This window comes from Moschus berezovskii, chromosome 20 (genome assembly GCF_049115385.1).
Source record: "Moschus berezovskii isolate FMDL1 chromosome 20, NW_MosBer_1.0, whole genome shotgun sequence".
Classification (NCBI taxonomy): domain Eukaryota; kingdom Metazoa; phylum Chordata; class Mammalia; order Artiodactyla; family Moschidae; genus Moschus; species Moschus berezovskii.
In genome coordinates, this window is record NC_142479.1 from 57,464,344 (window position 1) to 57,485,227 (window position 20,884).

General features: G+C 40.8%; 1 protein-coding gene across 2 annotated transcripts in view; it reads right to left on the bottom strand.

Annotated features, from left to right (window-relative positions):
* Nucleotides 1-3,594: 3,594 nt before the first annotated feature.
* NSF (N-ethylmaleimide sensitive factor, vesicle fusing ATPase) overlaps nt 3,595-20,884 on the bottom strand; it is a 152,848-nt gene continuing 135,558 nt past the window's right edge. For both annotated transcript variants that reach the window (XM_055408110.2, XM_088829180.1), the window contains exons 18-21: nt 10,078-10,212; nt 8,927-9,040; nt 5,708-5,763; nt 3,595-5,258 (exon numbers count right to left, since the gene is read on the bottom strand). In XM_055408110.2, the coding sequence (XP_055264085.1) occupies nt 5,213-5,258; nt 5,708-5,763; nt 8,927-9,040; nt 10,078-10,212 (351 nt within the window). In that variant the 3' untranslated portion in view covers nt 3,595-5,212. The remainder of the gene's footprint in view (nt 5,259-5,707; nt 5,764-8,926; nt 9,041-10,077; nt 10,213-20,884) is intronic.

Sequence of the window (20,884 nt, forward strand, 5' to 3'; positions counted from 1 at the left end):
TAATTATTTAATAATAGTACATTGAGTGCACTGTAATTATTCTTGCCGTAGTCAGGTCATAGTATCCAACAGAAATTTCCTACCAACCTGCTGTATCCAAAGTTTTGTAAAAAGTTGTAGAAGTTGTTGATCTTTTTGATTTTATATTCAAAAAGTCTCTTTTTATAAATATTATTTATTATACAATGTATATACCTTTGAGTTAACTAAGATTATATATTATATAAATATATATATATTTGGAGAAAATATATTTCATCATGGCAGTTTTTTTCTGTTAAGTCATTAAAGAGAAGGTAAACAAACTGAAAATGGATACATTGTACAGTGTGTGGAGTTTCCAGATTCATGCTCAGGAGGTCCAGAATATCAGGTTCTAAATGTGGGAGCCTCCACTTTCACTCTGAAATGAGGGGCCCAACTTAAGGTCCTCTCCTCTGTTTTCTCAGCAAGATCACCTGAGATATCATGGACAATAGGTCTGATCTACTCAAGGGCTTTCTCACAGGCTTACTTTGTTCTAAGTCAGATTCTAAAAGAATTTACACTTTTAGACATGAGTGACTCGGGCAGTAACTCATCTCATAGACTCCAGCACTTCCAATGCACAAATTAATGTCACAGACACTCAAGAGATATGGCTCAAGGCTAATGGACCATGATGTTGGCCACCAACTTAATCCCTTTCAAACCCATGTTTTCAACTCTGTTTATTGGGAAAATAGAATTTGCCCTCCTGAAAATTAAACTTTGAGTGGAAATGGCTCTCCCCTGCTAGCTCCACTCCAAGCTTTGGAAGGGGTAGCTTGGTGGGAAGGAAAAAATGGTGTGCCCTGGGCTCTAGAGTGGGCATCACTGGAAGGGTTAGACTTATTCGGGAAGAACAGACCCACCAGTGGGCATGCTCTAGGGAGGGCATGCTCTCCTTGGACTGCAGCTTCAAAAGGACTCACCCGAAGCTTACAGGTAACGCCTTTTCAACAACGAGATGCTGTAACTCAGTTTTATGACCACAGACAATCCTTTGGTCTTCAGGCCTGCCCATAAAATGTCACCTTCGGTTTATCTGGCACAGCAAAAAGGTTTTCTCTCCCTTTATTTACCTTTATTAGGAATTAAGTAAATTCATCTCACTTCACAGAAGAAACAATAGGAAAACAGAAGAATCTGCCTTCTGTGGTGAAGGTGGGCTGCCTGTGCTCTAACCTCACATGAGGGAGGGCTCCTAGAAGTTCATGAATTTTCCTGTGCCCATGACGTGTCTTTATTTAGCACCTGAAAAGCTGAACCCACAGAAATGGTTCATTTGTGCAATGAATGGGACGTGGAAAGGATACAGCTCTCCCCGTCTCATGGGGCTGCCTGTCTTCGTGTTTCACTTTTACATAAAGCTAATAATAATAATCCTCATCGACCCCAGTATTTTGGGTACTTGTTTTTTAACCTATAAAATCGCTAAGTGTTCAAATGGTCCCTAGTCACACTCACCAAGCCCATTTGTAATCCTTTCTATGATTAATTATGTTCTATGATTAAAGAGAACACAGTTTATAGCAGTGCTTGAACATTTAGTTTCTCCAGAAGCATAAATACTATTAAACATCTAAAAACAAGAGGAAGATCCGAAGAAAAAAAAAAAGTCCCAAAGGAAAAAAGAAGATAATGTAATGAGTTTAGCATTATTATTTTTCAAAGCAGTGTTAAGTTTATGGAGGAAGAAGGGAAGTCTGTGAGACAGTTCAAGGATGAGATGCAAATAAAGGCAGGAAGAAGGAGCAGAGAGCGGGGAGAGATGATCGTGACATTATTCTAGGTGCGTTCGAGGATAGTGCGCTAATGTGCGAGGTTGATCTACACACACACACATGCCAGGGAAGCTGTTGATATTTCAGCAAAATTATGGTTGCTACAGTGTCATCATTTCTTCTAGCTCAACAGAGAACTTGCTAGGAGGCAAAACATTATCTCCGCATTCATCTTATACTCCCGAAAATAGAGTGAGAGAGTCAGCTGTGTGACAAGTGTACGTTGGGAAAATTTCAAACCCAAGTCCTCCTTGCAAACTGTCTCCACTCCTTGGGATTCCTGCCGATCGCAGGCGCCATCTCCTGCATCTTAATGCCACGGTGTCCACATAGCACACGCCCTCCGTGGGCCCGGCTCCAGTCTCGGCACCGCTTGCCAAGCTGAAGAGAAACTTCGGGTCATTTTGCAATAACTTCTGAAATTTGCATGCTTTTCTGAACTCTCATACACACCTTTCCCAGTCACTTCTCTGAAGAGGCTGATGGATCAAGTTGTCAGGCAAGGAAAATGAAATCTTTACCTTCTGTGTTTGGGCTGGGTTGGTTGTTTATAGCTGACTCAGTGCTTTGACAAGTCTGTTTACCAGGATTTGATTATTAGACACACTTGAATCTACTTTAAGACTTGTTGCTGAAACTTAGGCTGTTCACTGTAATTTTTAGAATATGAAAGTGAAAGCTGTTCAGCTATGTCCGACTCTTTGCAACCATGGACTACAACAGTCCATGGAGTACTCCAGGCCAGAATACTGGAGCCTTTCCTTTCTCCAGGAGATCTTCCCAACCCAGAGATTGAACCCAGGTCTCCCACATTGCAGACGGATTCTTTACCTGCTGAGCCACAAGGGAAACCCTTAGGATATGAAAAGGCAGCCTTAAGACATATTTCAGGTTTAACTACCATTATCCAGTTTTTCTGTGTTACACTAAAAAAAAAAAAATAAAAGTGTTTCAGTAAAGTTGTAAAATTTTAGGAAGGAAAAAATAACCCCTTTTTCTGAGGTTTCAATTACATCTTCTGATAAAACGTAGCCTGTTAACAGCTCACCTGCAGAAGAAATTAAGGCAGCGGCCAGAGGAGCCACCATTGCTTTATAACCAGGCTGTGCTGTATACTCACTCTGCCTAGCATCAGCTCTGAAGAGCTCTGGAAAGGCTGAAGCCCTCCAATCCCAAGGTTACACGGGAAGCACGGAGATCCTCAGAGGCCTCCTCGCAGGAGGGTGTGGACAGCTCCCAGGGGGCTGACCCTGCAGTCAGAGAAGCTCTAAGGCCGACCTCTCCCCACAAGTCTTGCTGGTTTTCTGGGTGGCCGTTAGTCCTACCCTGAGCCACCTCTAAGCATCAGGGTTTAGGCTAAAAGATGTGAGAGCTCAGAAACATGCCAAATGGATGAAGGATACCAAAATGAAGCAGGTGAAGAAATCTCACTGAGGGTGTTCTCATCTTTTGGTTTGTTATGTGTCACAGGAAGGACTAGTTCTACTTGGGAAACAATTTTCCTTTCTGGCTTATCGCTAACCCACTTATGGCTTTGGTGTACTTCCATAATAAGAGGAAATAAGTAAAGGGGGTATAAAGATTCTTCTTGTGTGCCAACTTTATATAAAACTGGCTACCGAACTGTATTTGTCAAATTAACTATATTTTCTAAATAATTAAAGTCAGATTTTAAAATAAAAATCATCATCTCCTTATACTAGTTAAAACACGGAGGGGCTTTTCTGAGCCCCTTCTTCATATACTCTGGTCAGTTGTCTTGTACAAAATATTGGTCTGTTACAGGATGTTTTCAAGTATACGTACTCTTTATTGCATTCCTTCATTTGCATTAAACAATATAATATTTGTATTTCTTCAACATAGTTCACAAAACACAAAGACATTAATCTTATTTAACAAGAGACATAAGTTAATACAATGTATGCTGCTTTCACGGGAATAGAAAAAAGAGGCAAGATCTAAAACAGATAAGGGGATCCAGGATACCGGCCACTAGGAACCACAGAATTTTTACAATACAATCCACTTTTTTTTTTTAAGCCACAAAATAAGCTAGAGATGAAAACCCAAAAGAAAGCAGATGCGACATATAAATCTACCAAAAATATACAGAGAGCAAGATCTGGAGATAATTTATCTTCTACCACAGGGAAAGATGAGAGAGCTGCACCACGGACCACTGGTGACACCCAAGTACCACCTGGTGCCAAGCCTCAGGTTAAGTACCTTCAGGTGGCTCCGGCCCTTGACGCTGAAGCTGCAGCAGCAGCAGCAGGGGAGGGGCGCATGTTCTGCAAGTCTTCTCACCAAACATGACGACCTGATCACATTTCTTCCAACTCAGCTCAAACTACTGTTCTCCTTCCCTTTGGAAGAAGCGTGCAGAACGGGAAGGAGACGTCTTCAGTACATTGGAATGGATGTTAAAGGACTGAGGGGAGAGCGCTAGAAAGTGGTTCATTTTTTCTGGAAAATAGTGTTCTATTTAGATGCTAGGGAGTACAGATAATTTAAAATACAGGAAGGATATAGTCTAAGTAAGTCATTAAGCTAGGGACAAAAGAAAAGTGGTAGTACTAAAGAAGCCTTTAGTATTATTGACTCACTTAGACCTGGGCACTAATGAGTGCTGAGGGTTGTAAGTTACTCGAGTTGACACCTTTCTGTTTCGGGGTGTATGCTTTTACCATGCACATCTCTCACAGGTTGTTAACAACATCTACCAAGTAGTAACAACCACCATTATTATCTCTTACAACTGAGCACATCACTTACATTAAAGGGATGGCACAGCCAACACGGTAATAATCTGATTTCCTATTAAGAAAGATCTCCTGATTGCAGTCTAGAAACATCTCTGAAAATGACCGAGAACAGCATCTTAGAAATTCATAGCCCTGTTTACACTTCAGGCAAAGATAACCAGCCTTCTGGGAGACACTTGAGCCAAATATCCAATGACCTGTAGTGTTAGCACAGGGAAGTGATGAGAGAATCCCTTTGAACCCAGCACCTCTAGTCACGGCTCCTAGCTTACAGGTGGAAAGTCTTCCTTCTACTAGGCCAACTGCTGTTTTGCAACATCAGTATGTTTATTGAGAGTTTTCGGGTGGTGGTGGTAGGGAGCTTAGAAGGTGTAGTGTTCATAAGTACAGTACATTTCCCACGTTTAAGATTGAGCAAGAAGGAATCAGCTTACATGGAGAGGTGAGCACAGCATTCTAAAGCGAATTTACACCTTCCACAAGAGGGAGTATCTCAGTAAGCACAAGGAAGGGAGTTTCATTGCACTCGTCATGCAGTGTGAGCACGTGTCGAAGGCAGGGAACATTTCACTGTGTTCAGTATCTTGAGGAGGTCGAGTGACGATCCCAGGCCATCTTCACCTTGGTCACTTTGCTTGGTCACTTTGCATTTGAAAATAGTTCATGGTCATAGTCGAGGGGGCTACTGAAAAAGAAATAACCAAAACACAATGAAAACCAGATGAAGGGTCTGCAAAAAACCACAAAACCACACTAAAAGCTTCTTAGTGGTTTATCTACATTTTTCACTACGCATTTGCCATTAGAAGAGCATTTCACAAAAGAAAATGTTTACACTCCATGCATTTAAAAGCAGGTTCCAATAAATATGTACCATCGTGCTTTTTCCTGCCTTGTGACAAGGAAGTTTTGCGAAGCAGGACAGGGAGAGCAAACCAACAGTACAACCCATTTCCTTGCTGGGTCTCCTAGACCTACAACACAGCGGAGAATTCTAATAAATGGAAACAAAGTTGTCCAAGAGAGGTTGAGAATTCAAATTCACAGGCACTGTACAGCAACTCTTAGAACAGGCACACGGGTTCACAAGACTGGGGAGTCTGGCTGGCGGTCTCAAGAGTCATATGTACTTACGCTCCTTCTTCTCTTAAGAGGGCCAAGAATTTTCTCACACGGTATTCGGGATCCATCTAAATATATCAGAAGGAATAAAGAAGACGGGTTAGTGGTGCCTTCTAAAAATGATGCACTTACTTCATGCCAAGAAAATGATTGGTTTTATACTTTCTCAGGGCTTTGGTGAGCCAGGGAAATGTGTTACCTGCTCCTTAACCAGTAGTCTGCTACCCAGCAAAGTGGACCGTGTCACTTAAGGGAAGTGAGGAGGGATTCTGGAGCACAGAGAATAGCTATGCATGAGGTCATCCACAGGCACCTCAGCCCAGTGCCCCCTTAGCTGGTGACGGGTGAGGTGGTGGCCCTGAGAAGCACGTTGTGAGAGCAGGGCTGGCCATTCACGGGGGTGTGAATGGCATCCAATTCATAGGGCTCATCCAAGGCATGAAAGTGGGACCAAAATGGAAGAAGCCAATTGATGTTGATTAAACAGTGAAAAAATAGCCTGTTAACTCTGTATGAGTGATTCTTCAGCTTTTCTTAATCTTGGTGTGCCTGGCATAGTTTTTTCTTCATAATTAATGATAACGGTTGTGCTGAAACTAAAAAAGAAAATCAGTGGGGCAGATTCCTCTGACATGCTCTCTGGATAATCCAGGTCTCCCGGGACTGAGACCAGCATTGTGAGTCTAAGAAAAGATGCGGGACTCAGTTCTCGCTCAGGTTGTAGAGTCTAGGTTGCTCTTAACTATCCCTATTCATTTTCATTTCATATTTCTTTAAAAATTTTTCACTATATATCTTTTCTCTTTCTTTTTAATTTTATTTATTTGTTTAGGCTGCACCAGGTCTTAGGTGTGGCATGTGGGATCTAGTTCCCTGACCAGGGATCGAATCTGGGCCCCCTGCTTTGGGAGTATGGAGTCCTATCCACTGGACCACTAGGGAAGTTCCTCATATTCATATTTCTATGAATTTGCTTAATTTTGTTTTATCCTCATTGGTCTACCAGAGATGTGAAGTTGTCCAAAAACAACGATCATTAAAAACAGCTTTAATTCCTGAAGATGAATTTTTATTGTAAGAAACACACCTAACTTTGAAAAAATGTTCCAGGGCAAGAGTCTGTTCCCCAAGAGGGAACTCCCTGCCCTCCAGGAATAGCTTTCAAATGCTCGGCGCAGCTGTGGGTAAATGTGCAATTGGATTCCCCACTCCAACCACTTTTTTCTTTTTTAAAGATTTCTTCTCTTCTATCCCCCCAAAAATCCAAGTTTCGAATGTATCAAAGTTAAGAGGTCAGACTACAAAGGACTAAGAAAAAGTGTGAATAGTTAACAAGAGAAACATTTTTCCTCTTTGGGAATAGAATTACATATGAATCAATTGTCAAGTTCTTTTTCAAAAAAAAAAAAAAGGAACTGGCTGGAGCTCTGCTGTAGTCAGTACTTGCAGGTCTTTGCCCATTAAACATATTTAATATGTGTGAGCAACGACTTACTGACTTGCCTGTAGCTATGGAATTAAAAGTCAAGGGAAAGGGAGGAAAAAAGTAATCTAGATAAATGACTTTATTCCCTCAGGTGACATCCAGTCAGAGCAGATCCTCAGCACTGTGCAAGTTTTAACAGAATTGTGTATGGTGAACAGAGAGGTAACATGACTTATATTCGGCTAAACTACATGCCTCTTCACTTAGACTCGGTCTCTCTAAGGCAGATCTAAAGAGAATTCACTCAGCTGCACGAAATCCATTTGACGTGAAGGGGTTCAAACTCAGAGGCCTATGAAGTGTCAGTCGCTGGAGATTAGGTCTGAGTGCCCCACTCTCCCTTTCCACCCCACAAACAGAGGAGGCATTAACTTGATCACTGACCTGCGGGCATCAAAGGGAAAGAGGAAGGGGTAGGGATTGGGGAGAAAAACCCACATAGTTTCATCTATGCAATTATTGAAAAAAAATTGTGCTGAAACTTAAAGAAATGAAGCATAGAGCTGTCTGACAGATTTATCTCTTCCAAGGAAAGAGTCAATACAAATGTATGTGCATCTTTACCAAGAATAATCCTCAGCAAAGTGATTAGTCTGGAACTTTAATTTACTACTCATAAGGAAAAACAGAAATAAACTGGCTTAAAAATAGTCCAGCTGAAAGTTTCTGAAAGCCACAATTTTAAAATAAATTGACCAGCAAAGATTACAAAAGTGTTCACTTCGTGATTGCAATTTGTTATTGGTCCAAGAGCCTATTTCAGCACTAAATGAAATAAATTTCACCTCTGCCACCCACAGCTCACACTGTCGGAACAACAGGACTGAGCATTAACGCATGATGCTCAGAATGCAGCCAGTCTGTCCACCGAGGACCCAAGAGAGATTCATTCAACAGAAATTGGCTGAGGGCCTGACTATGTGTCCAGCTCTGTTCCAGGAGCTGTGGACTTAGTAGTGAGTGAGAGCCAAGATCCCTGAACTCATACAGCTTTGAAGGGACACATTTAGTATCTAACTAGTATGTCAGATAAGGACAAGAAGACACAGGATAGGCACAGGGAGGGGTGGAGCTACAAAAAGAAGAAAGGTAAGCTGCCAGTAGACATGAGAAGGTCTCAGAGAAGTTCCATCTGTTTTTGCCCAAGCAGTAGCCTGGGGCTTAGTTTTCTATGTTATCCTGGATGCTTCAACCCTACAGTAGTTTGCATGAAATTTCTAGGAGCCCTGCCAGGGGAGAATATATATAGCCTCTGTCTAATCTCTACACTCAATCACCTTGTCCCCTGAAACAGTCTCCCAGGCCCCCTCTGGTGTCTGTGCATCTCTTCCTGATTTCTGATGGACAATGCCAGGTCCTCCTACCTCCACCCCGTTAGATCACTAGATGTGACCCTGGTTAACTCACTGACAACTGGTGGGACTCTCAGGATCCTCACCTCTAAAATGAGGGGGCAGCAGAGATTGTTCTTTCAAGTCCTTTCTAACTGTAAAACCTAGTGACTCCATAAATTAAAATTTAATTTTATCATCTTTTCTTCTATTTTTGAGTTTTAAGAAGTAGGGAAAAAAGTACCAATAAGTTGTTGTTTGATCTCAGAAGCAGGTTACTAACACCGACTTGACTCTGGAAATAATATAGGAGACTTTCAACTTAAAACCTTAGTGAGAGGGAATGATAACACCTGTTGGGATAATATTGTGAACCTTCTGTGTCTGAACCATATGGAGAAGGAAGCATCTTACCTGTAGGGACATCTCAATCAACATTAGTAACTTCTTGATTCCTATCCAGACCTTCTTCCCTTTGACTTGCTGTGTAATTGTGGTGCGTTCTTCATCCTTGAAGTTGCCCAATAGCTACAAAAACAATAAAAGTAAGGAAAGCATTATATAAGGACATTGACAACACTAATTCCCACATTTACCCTTAAAAGAATAGTGATAAGAACTACCTGACTGGTTCAAGCTGATAGAATTCTCTCATATTTTAAAATCCAACTTGACTTTTCTGAATCCATTAAGTGCAATTATGAAAATGAAAACTGGAATCTTAAACCCTATTTTCTTATGGACCTTCAATATAATTTAGAGATGTTTGCTGGGGGAAAAATAGCTCCAATCCATAATAAGTATCAGTTAAAATTTTTAACATTCCATTCTAAGAATAATCTGTATATGTCAAAGCAGACTAAATTTAATTCTCTCACTCAACCTCTGCACAAAAACTGCTCAAACAGGTAAGCTGGAAACATTTATCATATAGCTTCTATTTTGTTGGGAGTATGCCCAACTGTATAGGTCTCGAAGATTTTAAGAAGCTTCCTGACTCTATCGCTGCTGAACAAGTAACTAAATAACCTTTCTTAACACTTCATCAAGTCATTTGTGAACACTAATATTAATCAAAAGTTTAATAAAGGATATATATTTTTTTAAAAATTAAAGACTATCTCATCCTCAAAAAAGAAAACATTTCCATATTATGAACTTGTAAATAAAAAGGTTCCTTTAAAGCTTTAATTACCGCTCAAATTGATTAACTGCAAGTAAATGGATTGAATGTTACTATGAAGAACTGAATTTTCTATATATTGATTATTCTACTTCCCTCCCCCCACCAAAGCTTCTGGCCCATGTAATCTATATGCATTAGTCATGCTGGGCACAGAGTAATTCATTCCTGGCAGTTTGCATGCTGCTTCCACTGAGGAATGAAGAATTACTTCACTCTCACTTGTATTTCTCTCTTTTTCCTCTAATTCCTGGAAGTGACTGGAGGTGTATCCTGGGTTCCGGGTTCCGTGTTAACACAGAAACTAAACACCAGGTGTGACGCCTGGGGCACCCGTAGCTCCTTTCTGTGGGCAGTGTGCACTCCACTCCCTCATCCTCACCTCCAGAGCCTCCAACAGCTGCTCCCCTGTGGCGATGTTGGGCACGTGGATGGTGGTGCTGAAGGCGTTAAGCATTTCCATCTCCTGAAGCACATCTTTGCGGCTCGTGGTCCCGATGATAAGAAGCTTGCGACCCTGATCACAGGGAGAAAAGGTGTTAAAACACAAAGGAAAGAACTCATTAGGAAACTAAGTCTGAACAACACCCATTTATTTAATTGCAGAAATGCAAATGTTTAGGCAAAATAGAAGGAAAAAATTCAGAACCATCCTCTTGAAAATCCTTTTGGCCTCATCACACGGCATGTGGAATCTTAAGTTTCCTGTCCTGCAATGCAAGTGGGGAATCTTAACGCTGGACTGCTAGGGAAGTCTCTTGAAAAATCATTTAAAAATGTTATCAACAACATGATTTGGAAAAAGTGACACTTTCTTCAGCATGCGGTTCAGAAAGAAGCAACTGTTCTTTCTCCTCATCCACATCAGTAACGTCCTGGGTCAGTAAATCAGGAAGATACACAAACCAAACAGAAGCCAATATATATATATTTCAACATGTGTATGGCTGGGAAAAAAAAAAAATGAATGAAAGTCCTTGCCACCCACTTAGCAAGACTTTATTAATGCTTTTTAGGAGAGGTCCTCGGGTAATAATAATTGTTTACATTTATGCAGCAGTGAAAGGCATGGTGCTATATGTTTCACATAATTGTCTCATTTAATGTTTTTAACTTCATTTTAATTTTTAGCTCCCTTTAAAAACTATATCAGGCTTAGGCCACCATTCCTGATTCCCACTCCAGAAGCAGCCATTTTTCTACTCTCTGGGTTTTTCTTCTTGTATTTACTTCCTTATCTTTAAATAACAATAGCACTCTATTATTTTTAGATCTTTCATTTTGGCTTAGAATATTACTTTCTAAATTCCTATTATGGAAGATGGAGATTTAATACTAATTTTGCATTAACCCCGCACCTCCAATATGTCCCTTTTCTCATCCTTCCAATATAATTATTTCACAGTTTCTGGTTAAATCTATACTCAGTATTTATTATGATTATATAAATATGATTTATGGCTAAGCCATGTAGTATCTTTTCTTGGGCAACATTTTGTTCTTGTTGAGAGTTAATAATTGCCACTTCCCTCCTTTGCTTAGTTTTTGAAGTACTTATCACAAGTTTATCCCCAAACAAATATAGCGGCAAATATCATGCCAATATGTCCCAACATGTTAGGGAATTTTAAAGTTTCGGGTGTATTTTTTTAAATTTTTATTTATTTATTTTTGGCTGTGCTGGGTCTTCACTGCTCCATGAGGGCTCTTCTCCAGTTGCAGGGAGCAGGGGCTACTCTCTTGTTCTGGTGCGTGGGCTTCACACAGCAGTAGCTTCTCTTGTGTCAGAGTGCGGGCTCTACAGCACAAGCTCGACAGCCATGGTACACAGGCTGAGCTGCCCTGTGGCTTGTAGGATGTTCCCAGATCAGGGATTGAACCCATGTCTACTGTATTGGCAAGCAGATACTTTACCACCGAGCCATCAAGAGAAACCCCTTGGGCATTTTTTCTTGAGGGCATTCCCCTCATGGAGTCCTCTGTTCTCAGAGCTCAATCTGAACTGACTGTTCTCTATTCTGGCTGCACAAGCTATAGCTTTAGGATCTTCCTCTCTCCTCTCTGAGATTCCGTCTCCTAGCCCTCCCCCCGCCAATTTATTCCCTCTTTTCCATGGTACACAGACTTCAAAAGCTTCCTGAGAAAAAGTGTATAGGAGGTAAAAACTTAAGACCTGGAAATGCCTTTATTCCAGCATTAATATTGTATACTTCATATTTGATAGTTTGGCTAGGTATAGAGAATAAGGCTAGAAATAATTTTCCCCTCAGAATTATCAAGTCATTGTTCTATTGTCTTTTAATTTTCAGTGCTGCTGACTACAAGACTGAGGCCATTTTGATTTTCTGACTCATTGCTTCTAACTTTTAAAAAATATATAACTTAAAAAAAATTCTTTTCTTTATCTCTATGTCCTATAAGTTACAAACCTTCAGATAAGTCACTCTATTTCCTGAATGTTTCTTTTTTATAAAAATCACATACTGTTATATTTCATGGATACTACCTTATTTTAGAGCTCTGTGAATATTACATACTTTTTTAAATGTTTTTTTATTTTCTCTGCTTTGTCTTTGTTTCCTCTGAGTTCCTTTTTTTTTTTTTTTCCTTATTTGTTCATTGGTGGTTTTCTTCAAGTGCCTAGTGATTATTGGATGACTACTCATATTTAAGAGTTAAACTAATAACTGGAAGCTCTGAGTCTGAGGGTTTCATGATAGGATGGTAAGACTTGGCTGATTACTGGGGGTCCCTCAAAGGTCAGGATGTGTACATTTTCCCCAGAGAATCTTTCAGTCTCCTTCCTGAGGGCTATATAGCCTAGTTTCCAACATACTTCATGGGAATCCATGAGGGAAGGGGTCTGGGTATCTCACCACTCAACATGAAGACGTCCATTTACTCCTACTTGCAGCATGGTGCCTTTTTAGATCCATCTCTCATTCACTGTCCATTACGCTCCCAAGAATTAAGTATCAGTATTATCTCCACTTTACTGTGGAAGCTATTAAATCTTATAGATTTGACTAATTTGTTCAAGGTCTAATAACTAGTAAATGAGACAGCCAAGAATGGAAACCAAATCCAGAATCCAAAACTGTATACTGCCTTTTTTTCATGAAGAAAAACACATTTTAAAAATGTTTACTTGGAAAATGGAAGAAGAATGGACTTTAAACTATGTCACTAGATTTATGGTACATACTCATTCCACAGATAAGCCTTTAATTCAATCATTAAACCTGTTCTCAGATCGCAGAAACTCAGGGCATTAAAATAAATGAGGGAATAAAAAAATTATTATGTGAAAATTAAATATTTTAAGAAACTGAAGATCAGATGCCAAAACAATTACACTTTGGGTTTTATAAATATTAAACCACTATTGCTAATAAGGCATGCTAGCTTTTCTCAGTCTTAATTGATTGTTTTTGTCCATCTATTGTGACAAGAATAGATATTGTAAGAACATAAACAACGGCTCACCAAAGAAACAAAGCTGAGGCTTTCTGGTATAAGTAGTAACTGGCATATCAAGTGCCTGTGTAAAGACTATAAGAGAGAAGTATACCCATGAAGTATAGAGATTAAAGGGCAATCATTGTTATTACTCAAGAAATCAACTCGCTAAAAATCAAACACATTGTCAACAGACCCTTACCAAGCTACTGGATGAACATGCAATAGACCTTACATATACAGAGAGACAGATACAAAAGAGATCACTACAATACAATATGGAGAGGCAGAGGTATAGGTACAGGATGTCATGGAAGAGGGAAGACATGTGTGGCAGAGAAACATCTCCTTTTCCTCTGGAGGAGACAATATCTGAACTGTCTTAACGAGTGAGAGGACTGACTTGGAGATGAAGGGGAAGGACATTCCAAGTCTGAAGGAGCAGAAACAGATAAATCCAAAGGCAAAATGACAAAAACTGAGTTGTCGGGGGGTAATTAAAAACACATAAAGACAGAAGGGCTTTCCTGGTGGCTCAGATGGTAAAGAATCTGCCTGCAATGCAGGTGACACAAGTTTGATCCCTGGGTTGGGAAGATCCCCTAGAGAAGGGAATGGCTACCCACTCCAGTATTCTTGCCAGGAGAATCCCATTGACAGAGGAGCCTGGTGGGCTACAGTCTATGGGGTCGCAAGAGTTGGACACGACTGAGCGACTAACTAAAGACATATAAACTTCTACTATGTAACAGTAAAGTGGAGCTTTTTACATTCAAGCTATTTTTCAACATTAAACTCTGAAAACTTGGGAACATATCTCAAAACCACATAGGCTGGTACATCTTCATTATAATTAAAGATAACTGTTGGGACTTCCCTGGTGGTCCAGTGGCTACCACTCCACACTCCCAGTGCAGAGGGCTCAGGTCTGACCCCTGGTCAGGGAACTAGATCCCACATGCTGCAACTAAGACCTGGCGCAGCCAAATAAATATTTTTTAAAAAGAAAGAAAAAAAAGATAATTGTTACTTATTTTTTCTTTAGGTTTCCAATGTTCCTAAGTCCTAATTCAAGCTCCCTCATTTTGCTCCTCTCTTACAAAGGACAACACCGGCCCTCGAAGAATGGCTTGCTAACTATGGTCATTTTCCTAGTGAAACTCGGTCTTACGTTACCAGTGACTATGCGCTTCAGAGTGTTGAAAGACTGGGAAATGTGGAGCAACTTATAATGGAGACGCTAATTTATGTTTTGCTTTTTTTCTTGTTTAACAAGACTGCAAACACTGCAGAGAGGTCATGACCCAGGCAAGTTCGGGCCTTGACTTGTAAGCATCATCTTCAAGAAAACACCGAAAAACATTACCAAATAATTAAATTGTGCTGGGTCATTTTGTATATTAATTAGTGGTAGTACTCATGAGGCAGCTTTATCATGAAAAACCAGCTCCGAATATATTTAATATCCTAAATCACACTGGAGAACATTCTGGAGAAAAAGTTGCCAGCAGCATGAGGTGGGAAGGCCGGCTTTAAAAACAGAAGTTAGAGCTCAAACCAGAAAGAGAAATCCAACTTATTAATGTGTGGCTACCAGTCTGAATCTATAGTGCCAAAACATGCCCCTTGATGGGAAGAAAAGAGGCAGAGAGATAACTTACTTGCGAAAAAACTGTTCCCATAATACTCTTTCCTGAGATTTTCCAGTTCTGATGCAATAAAGAAAAGGCCTAAATAAAATGACTATCTGACAATCGGATTATGATAAACATTGTTCCAAGGTTAAATAAGTATTAGTTAACTAATTCTTACTACTATAAGAAGCAACTCAGGTGAAAACATTACCATGAAAAAGGCAGGGCTCAGTCAGGTGTTGATCCTTCAAAAAAACACTTCTTTACATGATGAAGAATGAGCCAAGTACTAAGCAGTATCTAAGCCTTTTGCTACACAAAGGACTAACCAGATAATCCACACCCTTTCATAGGTCCTGCCCATTGATTGGCCCCAATAAACTGATTTGTAACAAAAGTTCATGTGGAAGAAAGCTCTTTTTTTTTTTCTCCCTTAAATAAAAATGCCACCAATATAATACTGCAGTGAAATGGAAGGGCTGATTTTAACCTGCTAACAAAAGTAAAGTCAGTTATGCAGTAAAGAAAGGCCAATTCTTTCCATATCATTCAGTGCTGAGCAAAGGCAATACACCCTGGGTAAGAAGAATGAACTGGGAACAATTGGAAACCCTGAAATGGATTAAGAAGTGAGTGTGTCGGGGGCCTTAAACTTTATTTTCTCGTTATTAGAATTTGAAGCTTTTGTAAATAAAAGTGAAGTTTCTCTGAATTTGGAATTTCTAAGCCCAGGAAGTAAAAGATAAAATAGATTAGCTGATCAGATCATGAACACGAATTGACTCTGTTCAAGTATGTATGGAATTATGAGATTTGGTTTGTGCCTCCAAAGTGAGTACGATCCAGCTGGGGAGAATGAGGAAATATTCAGAGACCAAGGAACACACCAGCAAACACGAATGAGTACGGCTGTGGGGATATAGCACAGGGGCACAGCTTCACTGGCAGAGGGTCTTCTGGGAAGATTCCTGTAATATCACAGAGACGCTGGTGAAGAGATGGCCCTGGAGGAGAAAGAATGAGTCTCCTAATTCCTCCGTGGGTGGTGGAGGCAGCTGAGCTAGAGCACTAAGAGCTGAAAACAGAGTCATCTTAGAGCAGAGGGGAGTAGGTAGCCAAAAAAAAAAAAAAGACTCCGAATGCTAAACTAAGGAAGGAAGTTTAGTATAAAAAGCAACAAGAAACTAAAGAAGGTGCTGGAGAAGGAAGAACTGTGATGAAGAGAAAGATGATCCTAGTAGTTTCATGCCGGGCAGTCCAGCGGCCTGTGAGGAGGCTGCTATGAGAAAGGCATCTCTGAAATAAGGTCTCAGAGCATGTGCGCCCAGGGAGGTTCTGCACCTTTTCATCAGTGATGCACACACATGCCTCCCTTTTAAATGCAAGCCCAGCGTGGGCAGAAAGCAAGGGAGGAGAGGCAAGTTCCCTGATAGATAGGGGCTTGGTGCCATGGAACAAGTACAGGCTCCGTCATTCATAGCTGGGTGATGTGGGTTAGATTACTGAACTTCTCAGCATCTGTCTCCTCCTTAACGATAAAAATGGGATTAAAAATCTTATTTCTACCTGTCAGAGTAGAGCAGGAGGTGAAGGATACTTGGGGAAGGGGGACCTCTGCCATCACTGTCAGGAGGCAGGAAGGAAAGGAAGTGAGATGATCTTGAGAGGAACCTGAAAAGCCGTCCTCTGCCTGGGATTGGGATGTCAGGAATCTGTGACCTCAGGTCAGGTGGGCGAGCACTGGGCACCGAGAATTCCTCTTTCTAACGAGGCAGGCAGGGCCCTGGCCGCAAAAGATGCCTAGAGACAGCACTCTCCCAGAGGGCCAAGATGCACTCTGTTCAGGGGAGAGGAGTGCTCCAATCTTCAGCTCAACTAGGGTGACAGCGAGGCCCAGACGAGGCCTGAAGCTAAAGATCAAATACCCCTCAGAAGTAGCTGTGGCAGCGGGCAAGAGTCGGGTGCCTTGATGAGAGGCAGTGACTCTGAGGAGAAATAAGCTCAGGGCAGAGGCTGCGAAGCTTTCCTGGTAAGAGGTGCTCCAGTTCATCCCATATACTAGTTTCCTTCTTGAAATGGGAGTAACAACTCATATTTTAATTTAGTTCAATGCAGATTAAAAGAAAAAAATTCTACCTACCATAGAGCTTGTACAACTTTACCACTACATTTATTTGCAAGCCTGAATCTTGTTTCTAGCCTGTCACCTCCCTGGGGGCAGGGCCATGCTTGATTCATCTCCGTCCTTGTGGTTCTGAGCACAGCATGCCTGGTGCATGGAAGACACTCCCATGTTCCCTCTGCCTAGAATGCTCTTCCCTGATACAGCCATGTGGTTCTCTGCCTGAGAGTCAGAACTCTGCTTGAGAGTCACCTTTCCCATAAGACCCTTTTTCATTTCCCTTTATCAGGCTCTATCCGCCTCCCCCAACAGTAGGGATCACCTTTTAACATACTATATACTTAACTCATTTATTCTACCTATTGCTGGTCTTCCCTTGTGAGGACAGGACTTGTGTCTGTCTGGTTTTATTGATGGGTCCAGGGCTAGCACAGTGCCTTGAACATGGTGACCTGTTAAATACATTTATGTTGAATGAATGAATGGTGATCTCAGTGTAGGTGTCAAGGGCCACAGATCACTCACTCCCTCACTTCTTTGCCACATTTTCTCTTCTGGTCCTGGAATAACACACACTATAGGGAATGTTCAACAGGAAAATAAGTATCTACAGTTACAGTGTCTGTATCTCTGAGTCCCAGGTGTTGAATACTGTCAACAAGTTTTAAAGAAAACAATCTAGAATGAATGGCATGTATGCTTCATTTACAATATAAGTAGATGCAAAGGATGTCAGACCACTTTCTTTTAGCTAATCAATTAATTGTCAAAAGTTAAGCTGTAACTATTCATAATACAGACTACTCTCACAGAGAAAAGACTCATTAGAAGCCATTACTTTAAGCGGGCAAGATAAGTATTGTTACGCATCTCTTATAGCTCTCGGTTTCCCCAAATCCAGGGGGAAATCTGACTACTATTAAAAACAACCAAGAGTCTGGACAGTGAAATGAGAGGAATGGGGCCTCTTTGCATATCCTGCATGTATTTGATTTCTTGATACTCAAACGTCTGTAACTTCTTTTTTTGGTAGTTAAATGTTTCAGTTGAATACCAAAGGAAGGATGTTTCAAATAAATCATGCTACAACGAGGCAGACAACTACACTTACTCTCCATTAGATTTTACCCTGAAGCAAATTCTTAGTCTGCTGGCTTTGTAACCATCCTCGTGGTGCTGCCAGTAGGAAAGAGGACAACAGGGAGGGGAATTCATGATGCACACTGACTATGAAATATGCAACTTCGCCCCAAATAATTTAAAATAATTACTAAAGGCAGAGGAGACCACTTTGAGATATTAAAGGCTATTTTAGTACCAGTTTGTGAAAAAGACATGGAATCATCAGACTATCCTCAGAGCAGCTCTGAAAGCTTACCTAAGTTCTCTCCTTCCCTCTCTCCTCTCCTGGTTATTTTGTAGGTGAGAAACCAGGGTAAGCTTTTACATCCAGGGAGGGAGCTGAAACTAGAGTTCAGGCCTCACGGATATTCCCACTATGCTTTGCCATCCATTTTTATTTGTGTAATCTTAAAATTCTATCAGCAGTGGCTGATTTCTTAATGATGAGTTAGATAGGTATACCACTTAGAAATTATGAATTATGACCTCTGAGGAGAAAAGGTTAAATAAATTTAAGAAAATAAAGATGTATGACCATGCCACAGTATTCTCAGTGCCAAAAGGAACAGTTTTGTAGGTGCTCTCATTAGAAACTTAACTAAAATGATCACTGATTCATCAGCAAATCCAGATTCCTCTACCTGGCACCTATAGTAGACTTTCCCTCCCTCCCTCCCTCTGCTTTTACCTTGCTGCTACTGCTGCTAAGTCACTTCAGTCGTGTCCGACTCTGTGTGACCCCATAGACGGAAGCCCACCAGGCTCCCCCGTCCCTGGGATTCTCCAGGCAAGAACACTGGAGTGGGTTGCCATTTCCTTCTCCAATGTGTGGAAGTGGAAAGTGAAAAGTGAAAGTGAAGTCGCTCAGTCGTGTCCGACCCTTAGCGACCCCACGGACTGCAGCCTACCAGGCTCCTCCATCCATGGGATTTTCTAGGCAATAGTACTGGAGTGGCTTGCCATTGCCTTCTCCGACCTTAAGATGCCCTAAAATGTCCCCTGTGCTCTAATCAGGTCACTTTTCCTCTTCCTTCTCATTTAATTTCTACCTCTGTGTTTGTCTTTTTTTTGGCTGTGCTGGGTCTTTATTGCTGTCCGGGCTTTTCTCTAGTTGCAGAGTGGAGGTTACTCTCTAGCTGTGGTGTGTGGACTTTTCGTTGCTGTAGCTTCTCTTGTTGCAAAGCACGGGCTCTAGAGCACAGGCTCAACAGCTGTGGCGCACAGGCTTAGTTGCTCCTCAGCATGCAGGATCTTTTGGAGTCAGGAATTGAACCCATGTCTCCGTCATTGTCAGGTGGATCCTTTACCACTGAGCCACCAGGGAAGCCCTGTGATTTTTTTTTTTGCTTGTTTCAGAATTCATTAGTAATTATTATATTTTTTAAAGCTTTACCAATAATTAATACTAAAAGAACGTCAAGTCAAAGAAAAGGATGGACATAAAGGGAAAAACTGATTTAATAAATGTCGTAAGGCTTTATTATCTGTAGAGATGACATTTGCCAGTAGAACTTATACATCAGGAGAAAATTTAATTTTAAAAAGTCATTGACTTTTTTAACTTCTTATTTTGTATTGGGGTATAGCCAGTTAACAAAAAATGTTATGCTAGTTTCAGGTGAATAGGGAAGAGGCTCAGCCATACATAGCAGGTCACTTGCTCAGACGTGTCCCTCTGTTACTGTTACTCAAGCAGCAAATTAGTTGCAAAGGATTGGAACTTTGGTAGTTATACTGCTGAGTTAAAAGTGAATACAATTGTATATGCATTAAGTTTTTCTTTTTCCTGATTATAAAGTAATAAATGCTTACTGTAGAAAATGCATAAAATACATGAAATAATAAAGCAGAAAAACCCACCCATAATCCACCATCTAAGATAAGAGCAGTTATCTTTAAGACAGAGAAACAGAAGTTCCTTTTACTTTTGTTTTTCATTTCGCTCTTTAAAAAAATTCTTTTGTGCATTTTAAAATGAACATCAATTAAAGAATAATAAATGCATTAAAATATTTGGAGGCTGAGCGCAAACTTTTCTTTGAAAAATTTTGGTGGCCATAGATATAAAGACAATCACAGAAAACAATTCTGGCATATTCCCTCCAGGCCGTTTTTCTTTATAGCTGAAATCACACCTAGAGAATAACTGAGGATTAAGTGGAAGCTGATCTGATCGTTAGGCAGGCAGTTTCTGACACTGGCCCAGTTTATACAGACACTGGGGGTCACTCGCAGACAGCCACCCAGCTTCTCATCTCCCTGTACTGGCTGGTGTTTCTCCCAGTCCTCCCTCCCCATGATTACTCCTTTCTCAGGGAACTGGCACCCTCTTCTACTTGCTCCAGGGCTGGCCCTGGCAGGGTCCGTGGGAGCGTGATGGCTGGCAGGTAGAGGCCAAGGAAGGTGTCCTTCCCGCTGACGTGTCTATAGGGCTGGCTTCTGGCTATCTGGAGCCTAGTTCCTTTGATATGGATTAGTTACTCTGTTGGTTTTACATATTTTTGTGTGTGACGGAAGACAAGAGTCAGAGTTTTCTTTAAAGTGAATACTAACCTGAGTTGTGATTTGTAGTTCACAAAGAATTATAATCAACATTTATCTTATTTCATTCTTAAGATTTAAATATTAAATATTACCCCTGTTCCCGATTTATAGTGAGAAAATTGAGGCTCAGAAATTAAGTGACTGGATTCAAACTCAAGCTTTCTAACTCCTGAGCTCTTATTTACACTGCCAATGCCAGTTCTATTAATATGTGTAGTTAAGACCTTCCAGCTTCAAGATGTCCATTCAACAAACAGTATTATCTATATAGCCTAAACAGGTCTGGAAAGAGAGAGAAGAGAGGAAGG